Below are 21,433 nucleotides of genomic sequence, written 5' to 3'. Positions count from 1 at the left end.
GTAGGTGTGCTGGACATTTTTCCTCCCTAGGTGCAGCACTTTGCATTTCTCCTTGTTGAATTGCAGTCTGTTGTTTTCCATCCATATGTGCAACCTGTCTAGGTCTGCTTGTACCTGTTCCCTGCCCTGGTGTGTCCACTTCTCCCCATAGCTTTGTGTCATCCGCAAACTTGGACAGAGTACACTTCACTCCCTCGTCCAAGTCGCTGATGAAGACATTAAAGAGTATTGGTCCAAGGACCGAGCCCTGCGGGACCCCACTGCCCACACCCTTCCAGGTCGAAACCGACCCATCCACCACGACTCTCTGGGTGCGACTCTCTAGCCAATTCGCCACCCACCGGACTGTGTAGTCATCCAAGTCACAGCCTCTTAACTTGTTCACCGGTATGGGGTTCACCAGTATGGGGTGGGATACCGTATCGAAGGCTTTCCTGAAGTCTAAGTATACGACATCCACCCCTCCTCCTGTGTCCAGGCGTTTCGTAACCTGGTCATAAAAAGAGACTAGATTAGTCAGGCACGATCTGCCTGCTATGAACCCGTGCTGGTTTCCCCTCAGCATAATTTGTCCTGCCGGGCTCTCACAAATGTGAGCCTTGATAATTTTTTCAAAGACTTTGCCAAGGATGGATCCATCCAGATCTGTCTATGTATGCTGAATTTCTGTTCTGTTACAGGTTTAAATCAGTTTCTGAACACTTATACCTAGAGACCTACCCAAATCAAGGCGGCAGATGGGCAATTTCACAGGCTGATTGCAGGGCCTACTGCCATTTTCATGAGCTTATCATTGTGACCTCCCACCCTGCCCCACCACTGATTGGCCAAGAGGACTGCCCTTTGTGTGATCCTGCTTCCCCTTGCCACCGATTGGTGGAGAGGGCTGCCCTTCATATAGCCTCACCCCTCATTGCTGACTGGAGGAGGCATGGGGCTGTATAAAAGCATTATACATTTTGACAGTCAATGATGTAACCTAACAACTTGCTGTTGGAGGAGAAACTTTAAAAAAAAAATCCTGAAATACATGAAGTACCCCAGTCCCTCTGATGCTAAGAGTTCATTTTGAAAGATATATCAGCATCCTTATCCAAAAAGGAAACCAAATTCTTTGAAAATGGTAATCTTGCCACAGTCATATGCCTTAAATTTTAATTATGTGAATATTAAAGCTAATGAGGAAATCAAAACATGTATTGGACCCAAACGTATCACCCTCTCTACTTCTAGAACCTGAGTGTAAATGAGATCTATGTTTTTAGCTCTTAAAAAAAATAATCCTCCAAAAATCCTATTGGGAGATTAACTCAGTGGTAATTGGAAAGGATGTGCAGGCATGTAGCAAGTTTACTACTCTGGGATATAGTATAATAGTCAGGCCTTAATAATGAATGTTTCCAGATTGCTTCAAAATGTTAGGGCTGTCATTTTATTTTAGCACCTGGTAATCTATAAACAGACATTGCTAAATGAAGTGGATCAGCTGTCCTGGGACACATCCTGGCACAACTGATCCACTTCATTGGGTTGAGTCCCTGCTGCTCCCTGCAAGGGAATTCCTGGGCCATGCAGGATTGGGCCTGTGAAGCCCCAGGAGCGCCTGCCTAGGGCATCTGGAGAGCAGGGGCAGGCCCAAGCTGCCTCCACTCTCTTGCCTTAAAACAGATGTTCACCAAGGAATATCAGCACAAATTAATACTGTACTACCTTTTTTTGATGCCACAAATTTGGGCATTTGTGGCATGACAAAAGGTGTGGATGTCTGCTTGCTTTCACTTTGTGCTGCCATAAACATTTTTATGGCCTCACAAAGGTGACACCTGTTTGCAGCCTTAGCTAATGTGCCCTTTCTGTAATGGGAAAGACCAGTAGGTGGATCATTAATTTCAAAACCTTTTGTATTTATAAATACATCTCTGTGGTCCCAAGCCCCTCCAGCTGCTTCCAACAATGTTCCTGTTGAAAAGAGAAGCAAAACTCCTATTGTTGGTATTATCTACCTCAGCAGTCAGTTGATTACCTCCTTGCTAATGTGGTCCCTGATACGGAATTAATTGCAGATAAGTGCTGGCTGTGTGATGGTCACTGATCAGTGTAGAGGCGCATTGCATTTCATTTGAGTGTATAAAGTTAACTTAATGTTTTACACAAATCATTAAAACTTACAAACAAAACACATTTTAGTCTGTTCTGCGTCCTGGCATGTCAAATTCTCTAAAGCCCAGATGTAAATCTCACACTGCTTTGGAGACCAGTAAAACCTGTCTATGTATTTCCTATCCATGGACGTGTAACAGTCAGGGTAATTAAAAGAGCAGATGACTGACTCCAGTGGAAGACTGGAATTTGGGAGAGTTGAGTACTGTTTCTGGTTTTATCACATACTTTTTACAGTTATTGCTAAAATCACTTCCCCTTTTTTGTGCTTGATTCTTTATGTGGAACAGGGGGTATCTGCTTGCTGCACCTAGTTATTGTGAAGTTTTAATCTGGATACATTCTGGAAACACTGCTATAGCAGCCACTTTAGCAGTACCAAATCATTCTACATTTTGGCCAACATTTTCAGAAATGGCAAAAGATTATACAAGGACTAAATAATGTGCAGTAACCACTACATAGTAGCATCTTGCATAGATGCACCCAGTTACTTTAATCCTAGGGATCAAGTTTTCAAGGATAAGTTTTTTTCCAAGAGGAGAGCTGAGCACTCACCAGACATTTTGCCGTTCTCCAGTTTGAAGAAGGGCTTGCAAAGCTGTGGGCCCATAACTTTTTCTTTTTCTTCTTCTTTCACTATTCCTAATTTGCTGTTCTGCTGCTACAAGTTTTAATCTGCATTGAGGAGAAAAATGTAAATATATCAGCTATACCTCTCTCAGCCTTGCTGAATAAAAAGTTCTTGGACCAATACCAGTATCTGTCCTTGTTGGTTTAAATGCTGAGGATTATAACTTGCATCAGTGTTTTTGTGTAGGTCTGTTTAAACCTTTCAGTTCTCCTGTTATGTTACTCTTGGGATGAGCAGGGTAAATACTTCTCAGGATAACTTTTTTATAATTGTATTACTTTGTTTAATCTTACTTGCAAAGTTAGTGTTTCTTACCATAGCCTTGAACAGTTTCTTCTTCAGAATGTTTTGTAGTTATACTGTGATGTTTTACTGTGGCACATGCTACCTGTTTGGCATGCTAATTTATTATCTCTGTTACCCTTAGTTCAGGTGCTTTTTTTAAGCATGGGTGGATCTAGGATTTTGAAAAGGGGGGTGCAGATGGTGTGGCACATCATCACATATGAGACAACACATTTTTTTTCTCCGTTTAAAGGGAAATTAGATATCATACTAGTATGCTAGGGTGCTAATGCTATGCAAATATAACTATTGGAATAGACACTGATTTGCTAGATGTATATAAAGTTAAAAAATCACAAGACACAAGGCAAAAAATAATCAAAACAGCCAAAAAGTATTATTAGTCTTGCTGTCATCATAGTTAAATATATACCTCTTATTTAGATTCCTAAAACAAAATCTAGATTTCTTGAGTATCTTGACAGTGCTTTCAATATTTCACTGTCAGCCATTGCTACACCTGAGTTAATATTACCACAGCTGAATTAAGGTTTTTAGCTAGAGCTAAAAACAGTCTGCAGGGCTGTAAACAGAAGGGTGAAATTACCAGGAATGGTTAAAAGACAGCAACATTGCTGATAGTTTGAAGAGTGCAATATAAAATCATTACAAAGGATAGGGGTTCATTAACATCTGTGAGATGAACAGGATTCAGGGAGATGACTTTCTCAGCACTGTCTGAATAGAAGTGTTGATGCCCCTCACAGGCTGTTGGTTTTAAAGTTTGCCTGGAGAGAAATCAATGTGGGGGCAGGAGGGGGAGGTGTGCAGCTGGACCACTCCATTCCTCCTGTTTCTGAGTTACCTACTGGTATAAATTTTCATAATACTTTGATAATGCGATTTTAAAGAAATTGATAATACTATTTATCTGAGCTTTTTGTTCATATCTTTTCATACACACACATTTAATATAGTCTTGCTTCTTTTGCAGAGGTTACGAACAGAAAATAGACTCTTAAAACAACGCATTGAAACATTAGAAAAAGTGAGTATAAGTGACTAGCTTTGACCTGTTTCATAATCGCCACAACCTAAATAGAAAATATGGAACTATCATAACTAGAAACTTATGTTAGAGTTTTATGTACTAATTGGCAGTATTTTCTAACAGTGTTTAGCCAAATAGCCAGGTGGTAATAAAATACCAATATGGAAACTGCTCGTACTGTTTTGGTGAACATTGCTTTTAAAACTGAAATTTCTGTATATTTCTAAATATACAGGATTGCATATTCTTTTAAAAAGTATCCAAATTTTATCTTTTTGCAATAATCACTGTATCAGAAGGATTTATAAGAAGAACAAAAAGATTAGAATATATATACAGTGTTGAGAGTTCTGGTGTTATGGATGAATTCCTTTTGAGAATCTTCCACTTTTGGAAGGCCTAAGGTACCAGACACCCATTGGCTTGAATAAAGAGCCAGCCAGTGTTCAATATGAATTAAACAGTGCAGATTTACTGCTATATGAAGCTTTAGGAAGTAGAAATCCTGTGGGAGTACTCAAATTCAGACCAGAAAACCTGATACCTATAGTCTGGTTTCTTGCATAACTATGTACGGCACTAGAAAATTGAGCCAGAGCTATGAAAAAGAAAGGAATACTTTCAAATAGATATGAACATTATAGACAGATTTTTTGGTTCCTTGGTCTTTCCTACAATTCTTTTGATTCTGTAAGGTTTTTTTGTTTATTTTTGAAGGGTTTTTTGTTTATTTTGCACCTAGGGAGAGAGAATCAGCATCATACCTACAGGCAGGGGAACTCCCTTCTCGTCAGCACAGAGAGGCAGAAAAGGATCTTGCAGTCATTATAGACTCCAAGAAGAACATGGGCCGCCAATGTGGGGATGCAGTCAGGAAGGCTAACTGCACCTCGTCATGCATCCACAGATGCATCACGAGCAGGTCCAAGGAAGTGATCCTCCCCTTCTATATGACATTGGTCAGGCCACAGTTGGAGTGCTGCATCCAGTTCTGGGTGCTGCACTTCAGGAGGGATGTGGACAATATCGGGAGGGTTCAGAGGAGGGCCACTCACATGATCAGGCGGCAGCAGGGCAGGCCCTACAAGGAGAGGCTATGAGACCTGAACCTGGTCAGCCTCCACAAGAGAAGGCTGAGAGGGGATCTGGTGGCCGTCTACAAACTGGCCAAGGGATACCAGCAGGCAATGGGAGAGTCCCTGTTCCCCTGAGCACTACTGGGAGTAACAAGGAATAACGGCCATAAGTTGATGGAGAGTAAATACAGGCTAGACATCAGGAGGCACTACTTCACAGTCAGGGTGGGTAGGATCTGGAACCAACTTCCAAGGAAAGTGATACTCACTCCTACCCTGGGGGTCTTCAAAAGGAGGCTAAATAGACACCTTGCCGGGGTCGTTTGACCCAGCATTCTTTCCTGCCCACGGCAGGGGGTCGGACTAGATGGTCTGCTCAGGTCCCTTCCGACCCTACCAACTATGAAACGACGAAGGTACAGTGGAGTGTCATTTATCCAGACTAACTAGGACTAAAACCAGTTTTAAAATCAACGTGTTAGTTAATGAAATACATATGAAAGTAGCATTTAAGTATATAGTATATACAATGTGTGTATAACCTTTTCAGTTTGATTATTTTAGTGTTTTCCCCTCAGCTGTTCAAACAGATCCTTTTTTTAGGTTGGCATTGCTCTCACTTGTAGCACTCAGCACATAGGTTAGCTATATGTCTTTCATTTGGAAGAGTCAGTGGTTTGGATAACTAATTCTCTTCTGTAGTGCAGTAGTCAACATGATCCATTGTTGATTTTATTGTCAAAAAGTAGGCATTGCTTTCAGAGAGCCTCTCCTTTCATAACCAGTCATACCTCTAGTGTCAAATCTGAGTCTGTGATCCAGTAATATGTTCAAGACTGCAAAATGCCTGCCTTAAAATATTATAAGTGTTTCTACAAATTCAATAAAATGAATGTGTAGAGCACATACTAGTTTTTGAGCAGTAGTAATTTCCTGGGATTTTGCAAGCTGCCAGTGATGTACTAGTCATGAGAGTATTTAATTGTATGTCAGCAAGAAGTGCAGAGTTGTGTCTTCAGGGATTAAGTCTCAACTCCAGCTTTAAGTGGTTGGCATAGCATCTTCCATCTTTAAATATCCTTTTAATTGAAGAGAAATTCCTTCTTAATGGGGAATACTTGTGGAAAAGTAACATGTTACATACCAATAGAAGTCACTAGTTTAGGTAAATAGTTGTTTTTTCTTCTCAAAACTCTAGTATATCTAGTATATATAATTTAATTGTTTTTTATGTGAACATCCTAATGAGGAACATTTGATCATTATTTCTTGTCCAAATGACATTTTTATCCCTGTTAAACTATAGTTCTTTTTAAATCTCAATCAGTTTACACTTTGATAGTGGACCTGTATGTTTTGTCCAATTTGCATGGGAATGCATCCTCTGCAGAGCATCAGAAAAACTTTTCTGCAAAGTTTGTTGTTGTTGTTTTTTTTTAAATTTAAAATTACTTAGATGGAATCTTCAGTGTGATCTTTAGATAAACAGTCCATCCAAAGCATTTCAGTTTATCAGAGTTCCTAGATATTTCTGAGAAGTTTTCTGTTGTAGAACTTATGCAAGGGAAGTCAAGCTATAAACTAGTAAATTAGTGAATTCTAACAGTTACTCAAAGCAAAATATTAGTAAATTCTGCTGTAACTATTTTTCATTCCTGACATTTTGTACAATTTAACTTTCTTGCTTTCTCTTGGAAGTCTTGGTACTGCACTTAGCGGAGCTTTTAATATGCTCAAATTATGCCTTCCTCTTCCATTATGGACCCTGTGTCAAATATTTTACATCCAACTGGTAACTTCAGAATATTTCATTTAGTGATTATTATTTTCTGTAAATTACAGCAGGAAATGATGGTTTATATTATGATATCCAGTCTCTTAAATCCACCTTTGGGGACCTCTTCATTGATTGCTAAATGCAATAGTATAGACTGATACTACAAAAAGTTACATTCTGCAACTTTCAAAATTGATTTGCATCAACTTATATGAGAATGCATCCAAGGTTACTTTTTGTTTTAAAGTGGGTAGAATTTGGGCATTCTTTTTTTCTCTCTGCTCTTGTTGTTTTCACTTTTATCACTCCTTTGTTTTTGTTTTTTTTTCTTTCCCTTATTCCTATCTGAATTTTTCCTTTTGTAGGAAAGTGCTTCCTTGGCAGATAGATTGATACAGGTATAGTCCTTTAGTATTTTACTGTGTAACTTTCCATCCACCCTCAAAACAGAAAATACTGTTTTAATGCATGCATATTTACATGCATTTATTTGAAATATATCCCCACTTTGTTAATTTGGGCGCAAAATATTTAGCTAATTCTTTATTAGAATTTGTTTATTTTTGGTTATTAAAACAGACAAACCTGATATCTGCACGTTATATTTTTCTAACATAACTGAAATTTTAGTATGTTGTTAATCAGTGGATTCTGTGGCATTGTATTAACACTCACCCTTAAACTGAACAGTGCAAACTCTTAACAAGCCCATGCATGTACAACTGAATAATACTGCATGAACTGAATTTATTGAATGCAAGTAAATAATTGAACTTGCTAAAAGATGCTAAACCCTAATTTAGTAAGTAACTAGAGTGGTACTAAACTGCTACACTTTCCTAAGTGCTGTTTTTAAGACATAACCCTATGGCAAAGTATGGCTAGACATCACAAAGGCAGTCTTTCTTGGATCTGTCCTCAATTGCTTTAAAAAGAAAATTATGTCCAAAGGGACAAGTGACAAGGGCCCAGGAGGCTGAGGAAAACTACCTCATAAAACGGGAGCTGGCCACCATCAAACAGCAGAGTGATGAGGCCATTACTAAACTGGAGCAAGCTGAGAATACCATCAGGGAGCTCCAGCAACAACAGCAATGGGTAAGGAGCCTGGTAGCACGTCATCGCATCTTTCTCATTCACTTGTGTTTGTTTATACTGGTCATGGCACAACCTCTGTGCTTTCCTTGTAAATACGTTGTTTAGCATACGGTTTGCATTCATGAACCTACACACAATTCAAGTTGTAAGGATAATAGAGTATTGTACAGTGTGTTTTGGTATTACTGATAAAAGTTTGGATTAAAATTGCTTAAACATGTATTGTACTTATGTTATTTTTTAATTTTATATACTGATAGTTTTTCAGATATTAAGTGCTGAGGAAGTTTAAATTTTCAGTTTAGATGGTGAAATAAACAATATTGGAGTTGGTTCATAATAACTTGGATTACCCTTTTGATAAATTAACAGCTATCCATGTTGAGCTTGTTTAATATTGTGATTTGCTTCTTGTAAAACAGCTAGTGGACATTAGTAATGTTTGGAATAACATATTAAAAGATTTTTGTTGTAGAATAAAGCACTTTTTAATAAATATCAGAGAATAACTATCCTTCAGGAGACTATGGCTAGTAATATATAGTGTGTGGGGCTGAGGCTGGCGGCAGCGCAGAGCCTATGCCCATGGGGGAGCAGTGGCAACACGGAGCTTGGGTGGGCAAGGTGTGGATGTGAGGGAGGGTAGGGGGGTGTGGGCATACCCTGACACACTTCCCCCCCCCACCCCATTGTGCGCAGTCCTGGCAGGCAGCAGCAGCAGGTAGGGGTGGTTGTGCCTGCTGCTGGTGCCCAGCGTAAGGCTCCAGCCAGCGCTGCACATCACAGTGAGGGGCGCAGCCTCCACCGGACTGCCTCTATTGCTAGAGCTCCCTACCATGCACATTCTGTCCCTGCACTCCCATGGCCTGGGAGGGAAGTCCTGTGCTAGAGCCACGTGCCCACACCACTCCATGCTGCTCTGGAATTGGAGGGGAGCCCTGCCCCCTGCTTCCCCGTGGAGTCCCAGGACCAGCACGGCAGGGAGCAGCACAGGCAGCTGGCTCCAGCACGCAGGGCTTCCCTCCCATGCCTCATGAGCTCAAGGGCTGCACATGCGTGGTGGGGAGCATTGGCAATAGAGACAGACCCTCAATGTGCCCCTCAATGCAATGTGCAGTGCTGGTCAGAGCTGTGTGCTACTGGGCACCAGTGCCTGGGCCAGTTACAAAGACCCCAAGCACCCCTGCCTGTTGCTGTGCCATGGGGGGAGTGTGGGGTCAGTCCCCACACCTCCCCACCTTTCCTTACACCCCACTAATGCCACATACTCACACCTTGCCTCCACACCCCCACATATACACAAGCCCCCAACATACTCTGTGCCACCCCACACAAAGCCACAGCCCCTCACAAACCCCCCTCACCATACACCCCCCAACACTCCAGCCTACACCCACACCCCAACCCACACTTCCACACACAATATTCAAGACAAAGAATTTTATTTTTAGTTATTATACAATCACCTCTATATACAGTATGCAAACGCAAATCATGACAAACGTATTTTTTGTAATAAAATTAAAATACATTATAGTATATGTTAGACTTCTAGTGTATGATTTGGTTTTTTTCTGGTTCTAAGAAAGCATACCCCTTCCCAAAAAGTATTTCTGGAGGTTGAGGGGCTGGACTTCTGGTGGCAAAGGTCAGGGGTTAGGGGTGGGATTTCCAGTCCCAAGATGGCAACCAGGGGGTAGGGCAGCTGTCAAGAGGCAGGGCTACCTATGCGGCCCTCAAAAGCTCATCAAACCTTGTTAAGTGGCCCTCTATCTGAAATAATTGCCTTCCCCTGTGCTAGACCTTTAAACATAAGCAGAGCACCACCTAGAGGATTTTTTTTCACCATTTATTTTCAACTTTGGATTTTAATTTTAATTCCAACAGGAAATGTTTGAGGCAGTTTTTTTTGTTTTTTTTAATACCATTACCAACTGCTGTTGTTTTATTCCTAGCAACTTGAAGCTGTCACTGTTTATTACTTTTTATTCTGAGGGGTTCTAGTATGACTTATTGATTTGTGGTTCCAGTATGACTTATTGATTGTGCACATTCTTCATAGTGCAGTGTCACAAAGGTTTTTTTTTTTTAAATTTTAGTTTTGGGACTTTTATCTACAGTCTGCCATGAATAATTTTAAAATGAAGTTCCCAACACTGTATTCTGCTGTATGTTCTTGCTGTGTACAAGAGCATACAGCTGTATCTGCATGAAGTAAACTGCAGGACTGGGGCCCAAACTCAGTTGTAAGGGTTGGGAAAGAATGCATGCTACAGTCTTTTAAACATTGACGCTAACAGACTTTAGGAAGAGGAGCAGACTTCTTGAGATGAACAATCAGGAAGGGAATGGAGGTAGGATTTTGGTAGGAAGAATATTAATTTATAATGTTGCTAGGAAGGGTTATCATAATAGTTGTGAAGAGAACACAAGTTTACTGATGGAATTTTAATCAGTCTTGATTTTTGTCTTATGTGAGATCAGACTAAGATGAAATGATTAAAGGCCATGGTCTAAAATTGTGAAAAAGATTATCTTTTGTGTACCTTCTACTCAGTTGTTCTGCAAGATTCAAACACACATGAGGTCAGAATGATGTTGAGGATTGATGTCTAGTACCAAGACCCCTGAATTATCTGTAGCCTTGATTTCCATGTCTTCCCCCACCATATGTAGGGAATTTGGAGGTAAAAGAAACTTTGATAGGTTGCTGAATCCCTTTTTAGAGTGGTGTTCTATTTTTCTGTGAGAGGAAAAGGAAACTTTAGAAATTCTTTCATAATTATTTATAGAGTTTTAGGAACAGACTTAAAGCTAATACTAATTACTTTGCATAAAGAAAAATCTTATACATAGTACATTTGACAGTACTTTAATATTTGCATCTATATATAAGATAAGGTTATCTTGTATAGGAGAAAATATTAAACATTTAGTATGGTATTAAACTTTGCATTGAGTAGAGGTGCACCCATACATTGGTCCCATATCGGATCGGTACTGATATAAGGAAAATTGGCTGTATTGGCAGTTGGCTTTTTTTGGCCAATGTGGCCAATTAAATGCCTTGTGCTTGCATGTGGCCATAGTGCAGCATGCAGGCAGCAAGGAGCACAGCCCAGCAGTGTGGGGAGCAGTGTCCAGCTGGTAAATCTGTTGTGATGGAAGGGGCGGGGGAAGAAAAAGTGTGGGGGGGGCACATTGAGGCCCCTGTGGTGAAGGAGGGAGTAGGGCTGGGCCTAGGGCTGGGGTAGGGGCAGGGACAGGTGCTGCCAAGCTGGGGCAGAGCGGGGCACAGGACGGAGCTGCAGCTTGTCCGGGGGGCATGGGAAGTGGGGGCAGCCCCTGCTGCTGTGCGCATCCTGGGAGGGCATGAGGATGTGTGGCCCCAGATCTGTATGTGGGCTGCCACTGCGAGCTTGGGCCAGGGTGGTGCCAGGCTCTTCCTGGCAGGGTCTGGGTTGGGCTACACTGGGGTCGGGTGGTGGCAGCGCTGGGGAAGGGGGTTTGGGGGGGCTACAGTGAATTTTGGGGTGACTGCAGCCCCTGCCATAGCCCCCTCCCAGCGCCACCGCTGCCCACCCTGAGCAGAGCCTGGCCCAGCCCCTGTCGGGAAGACCCTAGCACTGCTTTGGTCCCAGTCCGCAGCAGCAGCCCTCACAGATCTGGGGGGCACATGCCCCCCATGCCCTTCTGGGGTGTGTGCAGCAGTGGGAGCTGCCCCCCCCCCCCGTCCCCTCAGATAAGCTGCTCGCAGCTCCATCCTGCACCCTGGCCCAGCTAGGCAGCACCTGCCCCTGTCTCAGCCCCACTCCCTCCCTTACCATGGGGGCCTCGATCTTCCCCCTTGTCACACCCCTTCCACCACAATAGACTTGCCAGCTAGATGCTGCTCTTCAAGCTGCCGCCTGCATATCAGCAATTGGATCAGTATTGGCTGATATGCCTTGTTAAAAATCAGCTATCAGTATCAGCCCAAAAAATCTCTATTGGTGCACTCCTAGCATTGAGATATAATTATCTTTGTTCTGAACAATAAACTGACATGTCTTAATAGAGGGCAACTTTGTGAGCTTTGTAAAAGCAATGGATAGCCCTTAAAATTATATTAGACCCTAAATTTGGAAAATGTGAGTGAATGCATCATAAAGCGGTGATTCTTGAAAGGGTCTCACAGGTTAAGGGTGCTGCAGGGTGTCCTGTCCTATGGGCACTGTTAGGTCTGCAAATCTGTATATATGATTCAAGACCTTAATCCGGAGATTTCAAGTATGAATCCATAGGGTCAAAAACATTCTGAACTGTTAAGGTCTTTCTGACTTCTTTTTAGCTGAAGAATTGCACTATTATTCTTCTGTAGTTAAAAAATGAGTGAGAGCTAAGAACTGGCATGTTCTGAGGCATGTCTTTAGTCTAACAGTGGAGTGCCTTGAAGCTAAGACGGTTGAGAACCACTGTCCTAAAGCTGTTCACATTCCGAAACAGCCTAGAGAGTTCTTATGGTATCAGCTATACTGACTAACATGATTTAAAAAAAAAAAAAAAAAGTTGACAAAGCTGCTCTCTGGAACACTTAATACAAATTGCTATAATTATCTTTTCATGTGTGTTTCTACTGAAATATAATTTAAAGAGAGAAATGTAAACTTGTCAGTTCTCCACATGTGTTGGGTAATCAAAAGATTAGATTAAGAAGGTGAAAGTTCACTAGTATATATTTATTACAAAGTTTCAGAGAATCGTGGATTTAAATAATGTCTAAAATTCAACAAAATAAGGTAGATTTAATGTTGAGGTATTTTAAGTGACCATTTGTAAAGGTATTGAAGTGAGGTGAATCAACCCTTTTATTTCTAACTCTTAAATGCAGTCCCATAGCTTAAATTTTATGGAGAGGCAAAGGATCATAATAGTTCTTTTAAATTTTCAACTCTTTTTCTGAATTTGAGCAATCATGTCTTTTATGTAACAAGACACTTTTATTATTGAATTTTAATGTATACCTCCTATTTCCACATTTAATTTGGAATATAAATGTAAGAATTAAGGGCCTCTGTGGGCATGAAAATGATTTAAAATATTACCATTTGAGAAGCACAGGATAGCTAATATTTCTGTAGAAAAGGCTTAAGGAACTATTAGGAAGTCACTGTTTTGAAAAGGTATTAATGAATATAACTAATGAATATAATTAATGAATAGTCAGTAACATGTGCAGTAACTTCATACTATGTTCCCTCTACAAGAACACCTGCAAAAAATGGCTAATACTAGCAAATGTAATATTGACCAAGAAGTATCAATTTAGCAAGGAAAGCTTTGTAACTGGAAAGTGGCAAATAATTTTAGCTTGATTATTTAGGATTTTTTTAATCATTGCCTAACAGGGAATGGCAAATGCATATAGTATAGCAAAGTACTATAGATAAATTGAAGACCAAATTTTGTCAGCTGTTTAGTGTCGGTAAAGATCCTTTGAGAAACCTAAAAGATTTGACCTTGAACTTTGTAAAAAAATAAAAATTAAAAAAAATAAATAAATCCCTGATTTCTGTTTTGACCTTGGTTGTGCATTCTGGCAGTCAGTGAAGTTAAAAGTTAATCTTTTGCAGGAAGATTGGCACACTCTGCCAGCAAATTTGTGACTTGTAGACAGACTTACATTATATTTTAATTCTCTTTTTTAATTTAAAGCCACAATACTGAGGATCATAATATTGGTCATGGATACTATAGCTAATTTTGGTTAATGGGCCACTTGCTAGATAATTAGAAATGAAGCACTTATCATGATAACCTACTTATCCACCCTTGTGCAGAATTTAAGACTATTTTAAGCAGCTCTTCAGTGTGCATTTTTTTCTAAAATGAAGTGAATTGCAGTTATCTTTACTCATTTGAAAATAAAATAAGTATTCCAAACCAAAGGAGCAAGGTCATGCTTTTTCTGGTTGTGTCTTTTCTTAAGAAACTGGACCAAAGAATTATTAAACTTGTTCTCTGATAATCAGTATACAGAATGAGTATTTTGCTGAGGCAAGCACATTATACAGCTTGTAAGTGAAGTGAATTCAAATTCTGTAGTCCTAGGGGAGGATGATGGCCACTATGAAGTATTGATATTCCTTAGATGTTAATAGCAGAATGTTGTCCAGTCACAGAATCATTTAGGGCCAGCACTTGATTGCCTTAAATGAGTAATCCTACTGAAACCAGTGGGACTACTAGCATATGCAAAGCAATCAGTATTTGTTCTTGAATGCTGTGTATATGTCTCTTCTCTACTGTACCTACATAATTTAAGTTACACCATATTTACTTGAATACAAGACAAGGTTTTTTTCCCTCAAGGGGTGGGGTGGGGGAAGCTCCTGGTCTTTATAATTGCGTACAAGGAAATCTCACTATGTACATTGTGTATCATTAAACTACTAAAAGCAGCATGTGCTTAGTAGTGGAACCAGGTATGAAGTTGATTTAAATGCAGTTAACACTGAGCCTGACTATTACACACATGGCTCATGTTGAGTAAACATGCTGATGGGGAACCTTTTTTTGTGTTGACCTTAAAAAGAATTGGTAGTTGATCCCCCAGGAAGGTACTGGCACCAGGCCTGGAGGTACTGGAATACCACGCTAGCAGTGCCAAGGGGTCAGAGCCCACCCTGATCTTAGCCAAAAAGCTGAGCAGTTTAGTGCAGCCCATCTGAACAAGATGCATATAGTGCCCATTAAGCGCAGTCTCCCTCAGCATTGACTCTCTTTAAAGTCATGGTGAGCCGCTACACTGCATATATTTAGACTTCCTTTTCACTACAACAGCTGAGCTGTGCCTTTCTTTCCTATTTCCAATAATTCTGTTTCTTCACTAGCCTTAAATGCCTGGCAAACATCACCAAATGGGGCCTCAAACAGTTCACCCAGAATTCCTCTGTTTCCCCCTCTCTCAGCATAGCACGTGTGATTAGTGTGGCCTACCATGAGTTGAAGCTAGACCAGGTTGTCCTGCCTCATCTGCATATAAGTTTTTGGAGGATCCAAGGACTTGTAACAAGAACCCCTTGTTCCAGTCATGAGTGTGGTCTGATTAGCACATGGATCCTTTTTGGGAGGTTTCTGGAGTACACATACATGCTGAGCTGTGGGATCACTATGGCTCGAAATGTTGTTGACCCTGGGAGGGGGGTCCCAGCACAGTGAACTATGTGGTAAATCACAAACCTTTGGCTTTGAACTAATATCATTCATAGTTTGTACTACATATAAGTAGGGACCTATTTAACTCATGGTGAGAGAGAGCCATTTTCGTGACTTGCTCATGGCACAAAGGACCTATTTTGTGGGCCTTTCCAGCAGCCCCACCCTTTGCTGCTGATTGGTGGAGAGGTCCCACCATCACCACTGATTGGTGGAGCAGCCCTGCCATTGCCACAGACAGTAAGTCTCAAGCACATGAGAGTGGCTGCAGGGATTGCCATGTTGTCTAAGTATTGTGGTAAGGATTTTGAGATTCTAAAACAACATATTATATAAATAATATGTGAGGAGGTTTTTGTGGGGAGGAGGGGTTGATTCTGGGGAAATCACAGATGATGGAATATTTTGCAGTGATCAGCGAAAACCACAAAACCACACATTAAGTAGGTCCCTACATGTAAGCAGGTGCCAAAGGGCTGTTCAAAAGAATGTTTATGGAGTACCTGTGCCAAAACTTGCATTAGTTTCATAAAAAGGTAACATGCATCAATTCTGGATGAACTAAGTGTATTGGTACTATATGCAAATTTCTACAGCCATGTTTAATTTCAAGGTTATTCTTTTCAGATTTGCTTCTCAGTTCCATGTGCTCAGGGGCTGTTAGTGGGAAAAGTTGGAGGGAAGAAGAAAGCAAAAGGCTACCTGACCCCCCACAGATATATTTACCCTGCTTTAGCAGTGGGAGGCGTACAAATTCAAGACAAACCTCCAATAATTAGATTTTATACCCGGAAAATTGTGACAAAATTATAAATTTTCCACATATAGAATCTAATTATTGGAGGGGGCATCTTCTATTTGAGTAAATAAGTATTTCTAACAATACACAGCTATATGTGTCCACTGGAATAGGTAGAGGCATGAACTTACCTGATAATACTCATACAGAAAACTATAATTGATATATAAAATAAAATATAATGAATAATCACTTTTATGGTGTATGACAATTTTATGTTGTATGTTGCCCTGTCCTGTAAATCTGTCTTCAGTTTGTGTTCTTCAAGTCTTACTTCTGCTCAGGGCTACCAGAATATAAACTGTACCCTAGTCTTGCAAAGCCTATTATAAAATCCAAAAGCTAAATTTATTTTGTAGAAAAAATATTTTTGTTTTTATGTATTACTGTCCATTTTTGAAGAATTTAAGTTACAGTGACAACTGAGTAAAAGTTTCAGTTCTAGACAGGATAGGTAACAATACCATGTTTGTATAAAAAATGTAACCCTTAGGTATGCGCGAAACAGACCATATTCAATTCGGATTTGTCCTGAATCGGGGACAGTGATTTGATTCGTTGATTCAGATCGCTGTCCCCGATTTTGATTCAGCTGAATCCAAAACTGAAGAAAGAGATTTGGGGGTCGTCATTGACCACAAGATGAACATGAGCCTTCAATGCGATGCTGCGGCTAGTAAAGTGAGCAAAATGCTGGCTTGCATCCATAGACGCTTCTCAGGCAAATCCCGGGACGTCATTCTCCCCTTGTACTCAGACTTGGTGAGGCCGCAGCTGGAGTACTGCATCCAGTTTTGGGCTCTTCAATTCAAAAAGGATGTGGAGAAGCTTGAGAGAGTCCAGAGAAGAGCCACACACATGATCAAAGGTCAGGAAAACAGACCTTACAATTACAGGCTGAGAGCTATGGGGTTCTTTAGCCTGGAAAAATGCAGGCTCAGGGGTGATCTGATGGCCACCTATAAGTTTATCAGGGGTGACCACTAGTATCTGGGGGAGCGTTTGTTCACCAGAGCGCCCCAAGGGATGATGCGGTCGAACGGTTATAAACTCCTGCAAGACCGTTTCAGGCTGGACATAAGGAAGAATTTCTTTACTGTCCAAGCCCCCAAGGTCTGGAATAGCCTGCCATCGGAGGTCGCTCAAGCACCTATATTGAACACCTTCATGAGAAATTTGGATGCTTATCTTGCTGGGATCCTATGACCCCAGCTGACTTCCTGCCCCTCGGGCAGGGGACTGGACTTGATCATCTTCCAAGGTCCCTTCCAGCCCTAATGTCTATGAAATCTATGAATTCGATGCTGATTCGGAGAATCAGAGATTCAGCCATGGGCACAGCTTTAAATGTTCCCCCATTTGTCCCCCCATCTCAGCATTCATGAGCTGCCCGGTACCTTGAGGTATGTAGAAAAAACATTTAAAGCTGTGTCTATGTTCAAATAGTCAAATCTTTCGAAATCTCTCTGAATCGATTCAGAGGGTTCCAATTCGATTTGGAAAGATTAAAGGGTCTCTTGATTCAATTCAGATTTGGAAATTCAGCCACTGAATCAGGCCAAATCTCTGCCAAATCGAATCAGTGACTGAAGCTTTGCATAGCCCTAGTAACTGTTGCTCTTCAAGTTGATCTTTCAAAGTGGTTGTGCCTGTAATATCTAGACAATTATTTTCATGGAAACTTACAGCCATGTACAGAACCATAAAGTTTGAGACACTCTTAGGAAACGGGATGTGGTGATCTAACAAGCAGTTTCTCCAGCAGTCTGATTGGAAATATTCCCCTGATTTTTTACAAGGAATTTGCATTTTTTTTATGTTGCCAAAGTAATCTTCTTTTTTTTTTTTATAACTAAAAGCTGTATCAAGTAGCTTTTGTTCTTTTAGTTTAAGTTACAATCTATTGATCACAAGTACAAGTAGTCAGTGCAGCCTTAGGTTTCCTTTCAGAGGAAAATGAGTGCTTTATCTACTTTATAGGATACAGTCTTAGGGAACAAGGGATTAGAGGAGCCTTTCATTACTATGGTTGGTCAAATTATTGCCATGGATATTTAATAATAATTAAAAAAAAAAATCTTAATTGTAGAGATCATTTACTTTGAATGGGACAAAGGGAATTGCTGAAGATTTTTCTTTTACTATAGGATAAATATGCTTATTTATACCTGCATCAAACTAGCTTTTCCTTAATCCTTGTTTCTGCATATCAAAAAATAATTGCATCAAACTACAAAACTTGTATTTTACCACAGAAGAGCATTTACTCAGATATTCCTACTGACTTTGTTTGGAACTAATCATGTTGCTGCCCACCAACAGAAGTAGAGAGTTCACAGTCTGGCATTGTTTGGGTACTGCTGTAGAAGCATAGAACCTGATGTTGCCACTGTGGATGGGAGGCAAAGTTGTATAAGGAAACTGTGGTTCTGATAGTTTTAGCTTTTGACTATATTTTTCAATCTGAATCTAAGAAAAAAAAAACTTCCTTTAGACTCTCAATTGATACTAAATATTTATTTCCAAATTTTATAGCATAAATGCAGTTCACGCTACAGTGAAGACTTTGTGCTACAGCTGGAAAAAGAGTTGGTTCAAGCAAGGCTGAGTGAAGCAGAATCCCATTGTGCTCTGAAGGAAATGCAAGATAAGGTTCTAGACATGGAAAAGGTAAAACAAAACTAGGGCCTGCTTTATGAAACTGTGCATCAGTGGGTATATTAGTCCTTATTGTTTCAAAGCATAATTGCAGTCTAATTTAGCAGGTTAAATTTAATTATTCCGAAGAAACCTTCAAAATCTGAAATGAATGCAGTTGAAGCAGGGAGATTTTCTCAAGTTCACAGAGATCTCGGGTCAGCTGTACAGGAGCAAGTTGTTTTCTATGCAGAGATGAAAACTTAGCAGTCTGGTAATGATGGTTTTAATGCATACGTGCACTACGGTATTGAATGTTTCATCAAGAACAAAAGACTAATTCCTTATTTAGGGTTGAGACTAGTGGTAGATATTGAAGCGGAGTGCAGCTGGCTGCCTTGGGTATCTGGAATAGGGAACAAGGAGTTCACCTTCTTTTCATTCCCAAATTTTTAAGGCCTCGATTTTTTCACCCAAAAAGAAAAAGCTTCAATTTCCACTTCAGTATTGAAGTTTCGAAGCATCTCTCTCTTTCTTGGGTACTCAGCATAACTCTTCCCTAATGAGCTGTCAGATTATCTTGTTTACTTTTAGGCTTGGAACAGAAATTACACACACATTGATTGGAAACTGGTTCAAGCCTGTAATACAACAGAAGTCCAGCACGCATAAACTACTTTCAAAACAGCCAAAATCAGTTTAAGATAAACTTGGATGGATGTAGTTTCAGACTTAACTGATTTAGGTTAAATTAGTTCATTGAAATTCTGTCCCAGATCTCCTCCAGATCCAAGTTAACCCACAGTCTTCCAGTAACCCAACATGCTTTGCACTTCCCCCGCAAGCCCCCTCTTGCAGGGTGGGCAGGCTAGGTGAATGTCTGTTCACTTGCTTATTGGTTCAGTCTACACAGCTTAGACTAACTTGCAAAGACTGAACTGATTCAACCTTGGGCTTTTTGATTGTCTGTACTTAACCTTACAAAACAATAGTCTGCAGTACACTGAATGTTTGAGGATGGAATTAAATTGAATGATTCCAAATAATATACAACACACAGAGGATACTATACTGATTATGTTGTACTGACTTGGGGTGGATAGTACCTCATAATTTAGATCTGACGTGTTCACATATTTGGGCCCCTGATTACACCTTACTTTTATGGGGTAAAATTTTGATTATAATAGGTAAATCTAATTATCTGAAAAGTTTAGTGGGTTTGTAATGGAGCAAGATGTATAAAATGTTAAGGCAGCAGCAACTGTATATTAAAACTGAATAAGAATCCAACACATGACGTCATACCTTCATTTCAGACGGTCAACATTTACCTTTTATTAAGTTGCCTCAAACATAGATGTGACATTGTTAAAAATAAAATGTCAACGTACTTGTAAAAATGAAATAGCTACTTTAGTTGTAGCAAACTGACTCAGTTCCAGAAAATAACTTTATTACGGCATCTCCATAATTGAGCATGCACAGTTAGGTCAATAAAAAGACATAAAATAACCAAAAACTACTGCAAATGCAGCATTTTTTCTACCTTTGTATTAATATAGCATGCAGCCTGGCCAAAAAAAATTCTGTTATCACATATTCTTACAGATATGCTACCATTTTTTCAGGTAGAATTCCAGAAAACTATATAATCACTTTTTCATATTTGCTATAGCACTTCATTTTTGTGTGTGTTTTGAGCTGGTAAAATGGATGGTTTAGTCCCTCATCTATGAATTCTGAGATAAAATCTCAGAATTCTGTAATTCCATTATTACTTAATTTTAGGCAAACCATACAGATCCCTAGATATGACAAAATTACAATTTTCCCAAAAAAGAATATTTATGTACCACAAAATAAGGCCACGGAAGGAAGTAGTGCACAACTTAAACTTTTGAGTACCTGACAGCAGTTCAAACACTTCATACATCTGCATTGCATTGTAAGCAGGAATAAACCTGTTCAGGTAGATTCCTTTCTTATTTTTTTCTTTGCCTTTTTCCTTATACTGTTCTTGATTCATTTTTTTTCCCATCAGGATCTTATTTTATTCAAGCTTTTTCTCTTTCCATATAACCCTTCTTGAAACGAATTCTTGGGTTTTCCAATAGGTCCTAGGGTATGGACAGAAACTCTTTTGAAGCACTTCAAATCCTGCTCTAATCTAAAGCACTTAAAATTTGAAGCACTTCAGTATTGTGCAGATTTACAGGTCCCTCCCCACTGAAATCCTTTAAGATGGCCCTGAGTGCAAGCTATGGAAGAGCTCTGCAGCTCGGGGGCGGAAACGCAGAGATGCCTTTGGGGCTTAAGTTTCCAGAGGCTTTGAAGAACTACTGAGTGAAGAGGAAAGAGCCTTTTAGTAGGGTTGTGTGAAATGGGTAGTATTTGATTTCAGATTCAGCCTGAATTGGGGACAGTGATTCGATCCATTGATTTGGATCGCTGTCCCAAATTCAATTCGGCCAAATCAAATCTTAAGAGTTGATGCTGATTTGGAGAATCAGTGGTTTGGCCCTAGACACAGCTTTAAATGTTTTTTCTACATACCTTGAGGTACCAGGTGCGGTTTGTGAACATTGTGATGGTGGGGCAGATGGAGCGTCCCACAGGAGTGGCGGGGGGGGACCCTGCATGCTTCGCAGTGAATCTGGAAGTGGACCAGAAATACTTCTGTAATGCACTGAGGGGCCCCCCCTGCGCCCCCTGGTTC

At 40.2% G+C, this 21,433-nt stretch overlaps 1 protein-coding gene across 14 annotated transcripts in view; it reads left to right on the top strand.

The window, feature by feature from the left end:
- The window catches only part of EVI5 (ecotropic viral integration site 5), a 161,732-nt gene that overhangs the window by 71,056 nt on the left and 69,243 nt on the right, over nucleotides 1-21,433 (top strand). For 10 of the 14 annotated variants that reach the window (XM_006021827.2, XM_006021826.3, XM_006021832.2 and 7 more), the window contains 4 exons: nucleotides 4,074-4,127; nucleotides 7,349-7,381; nucleotides 7,935-8,081; nucleotides 18,613-18,747. In XM_006021827.2, the coding sequence (XP_006021889.1) occupies nucleotides 4,074-4,127; nucleotides 7,349-7,381; nucleotides 7,935-8,081; nucleotides 18,613-18,747 (369 nt within the window). The remainder of the gene's footprint in view (nucleotides 1-4,073; nucleotides 4,128-7,348; nucleotides 7,382-7,934; nucleotides 8,082-18,612; nucleotides 18,748-21,433) is intronic. The other 4 variants (XM_025201866.1, XM_025201865.1, XM_025201867.1 and 1 more) reach the window with 4 other exon arrangements.

Source organism: Alligator sinensis, unplaced genomic scaffold, assembly GCF_000455745.1.
Source record: "Alligator sinensis unplaced genomic scaffold, ASM45574v1 scaffold199_1, whole genome shotgun sequence".
In the NCBI taxonomy this organism is placed as follows: domain Eukaryota; kingdom Metazoa; phylum Chordata; order Crocodylia; family Alligatoridae; genus Alligator; species Alligator sinensis.
Note: the sequence above shows the minus strand (reverse complement) of the source record. Positions and strands in the feature narration are given on the sequence as shown.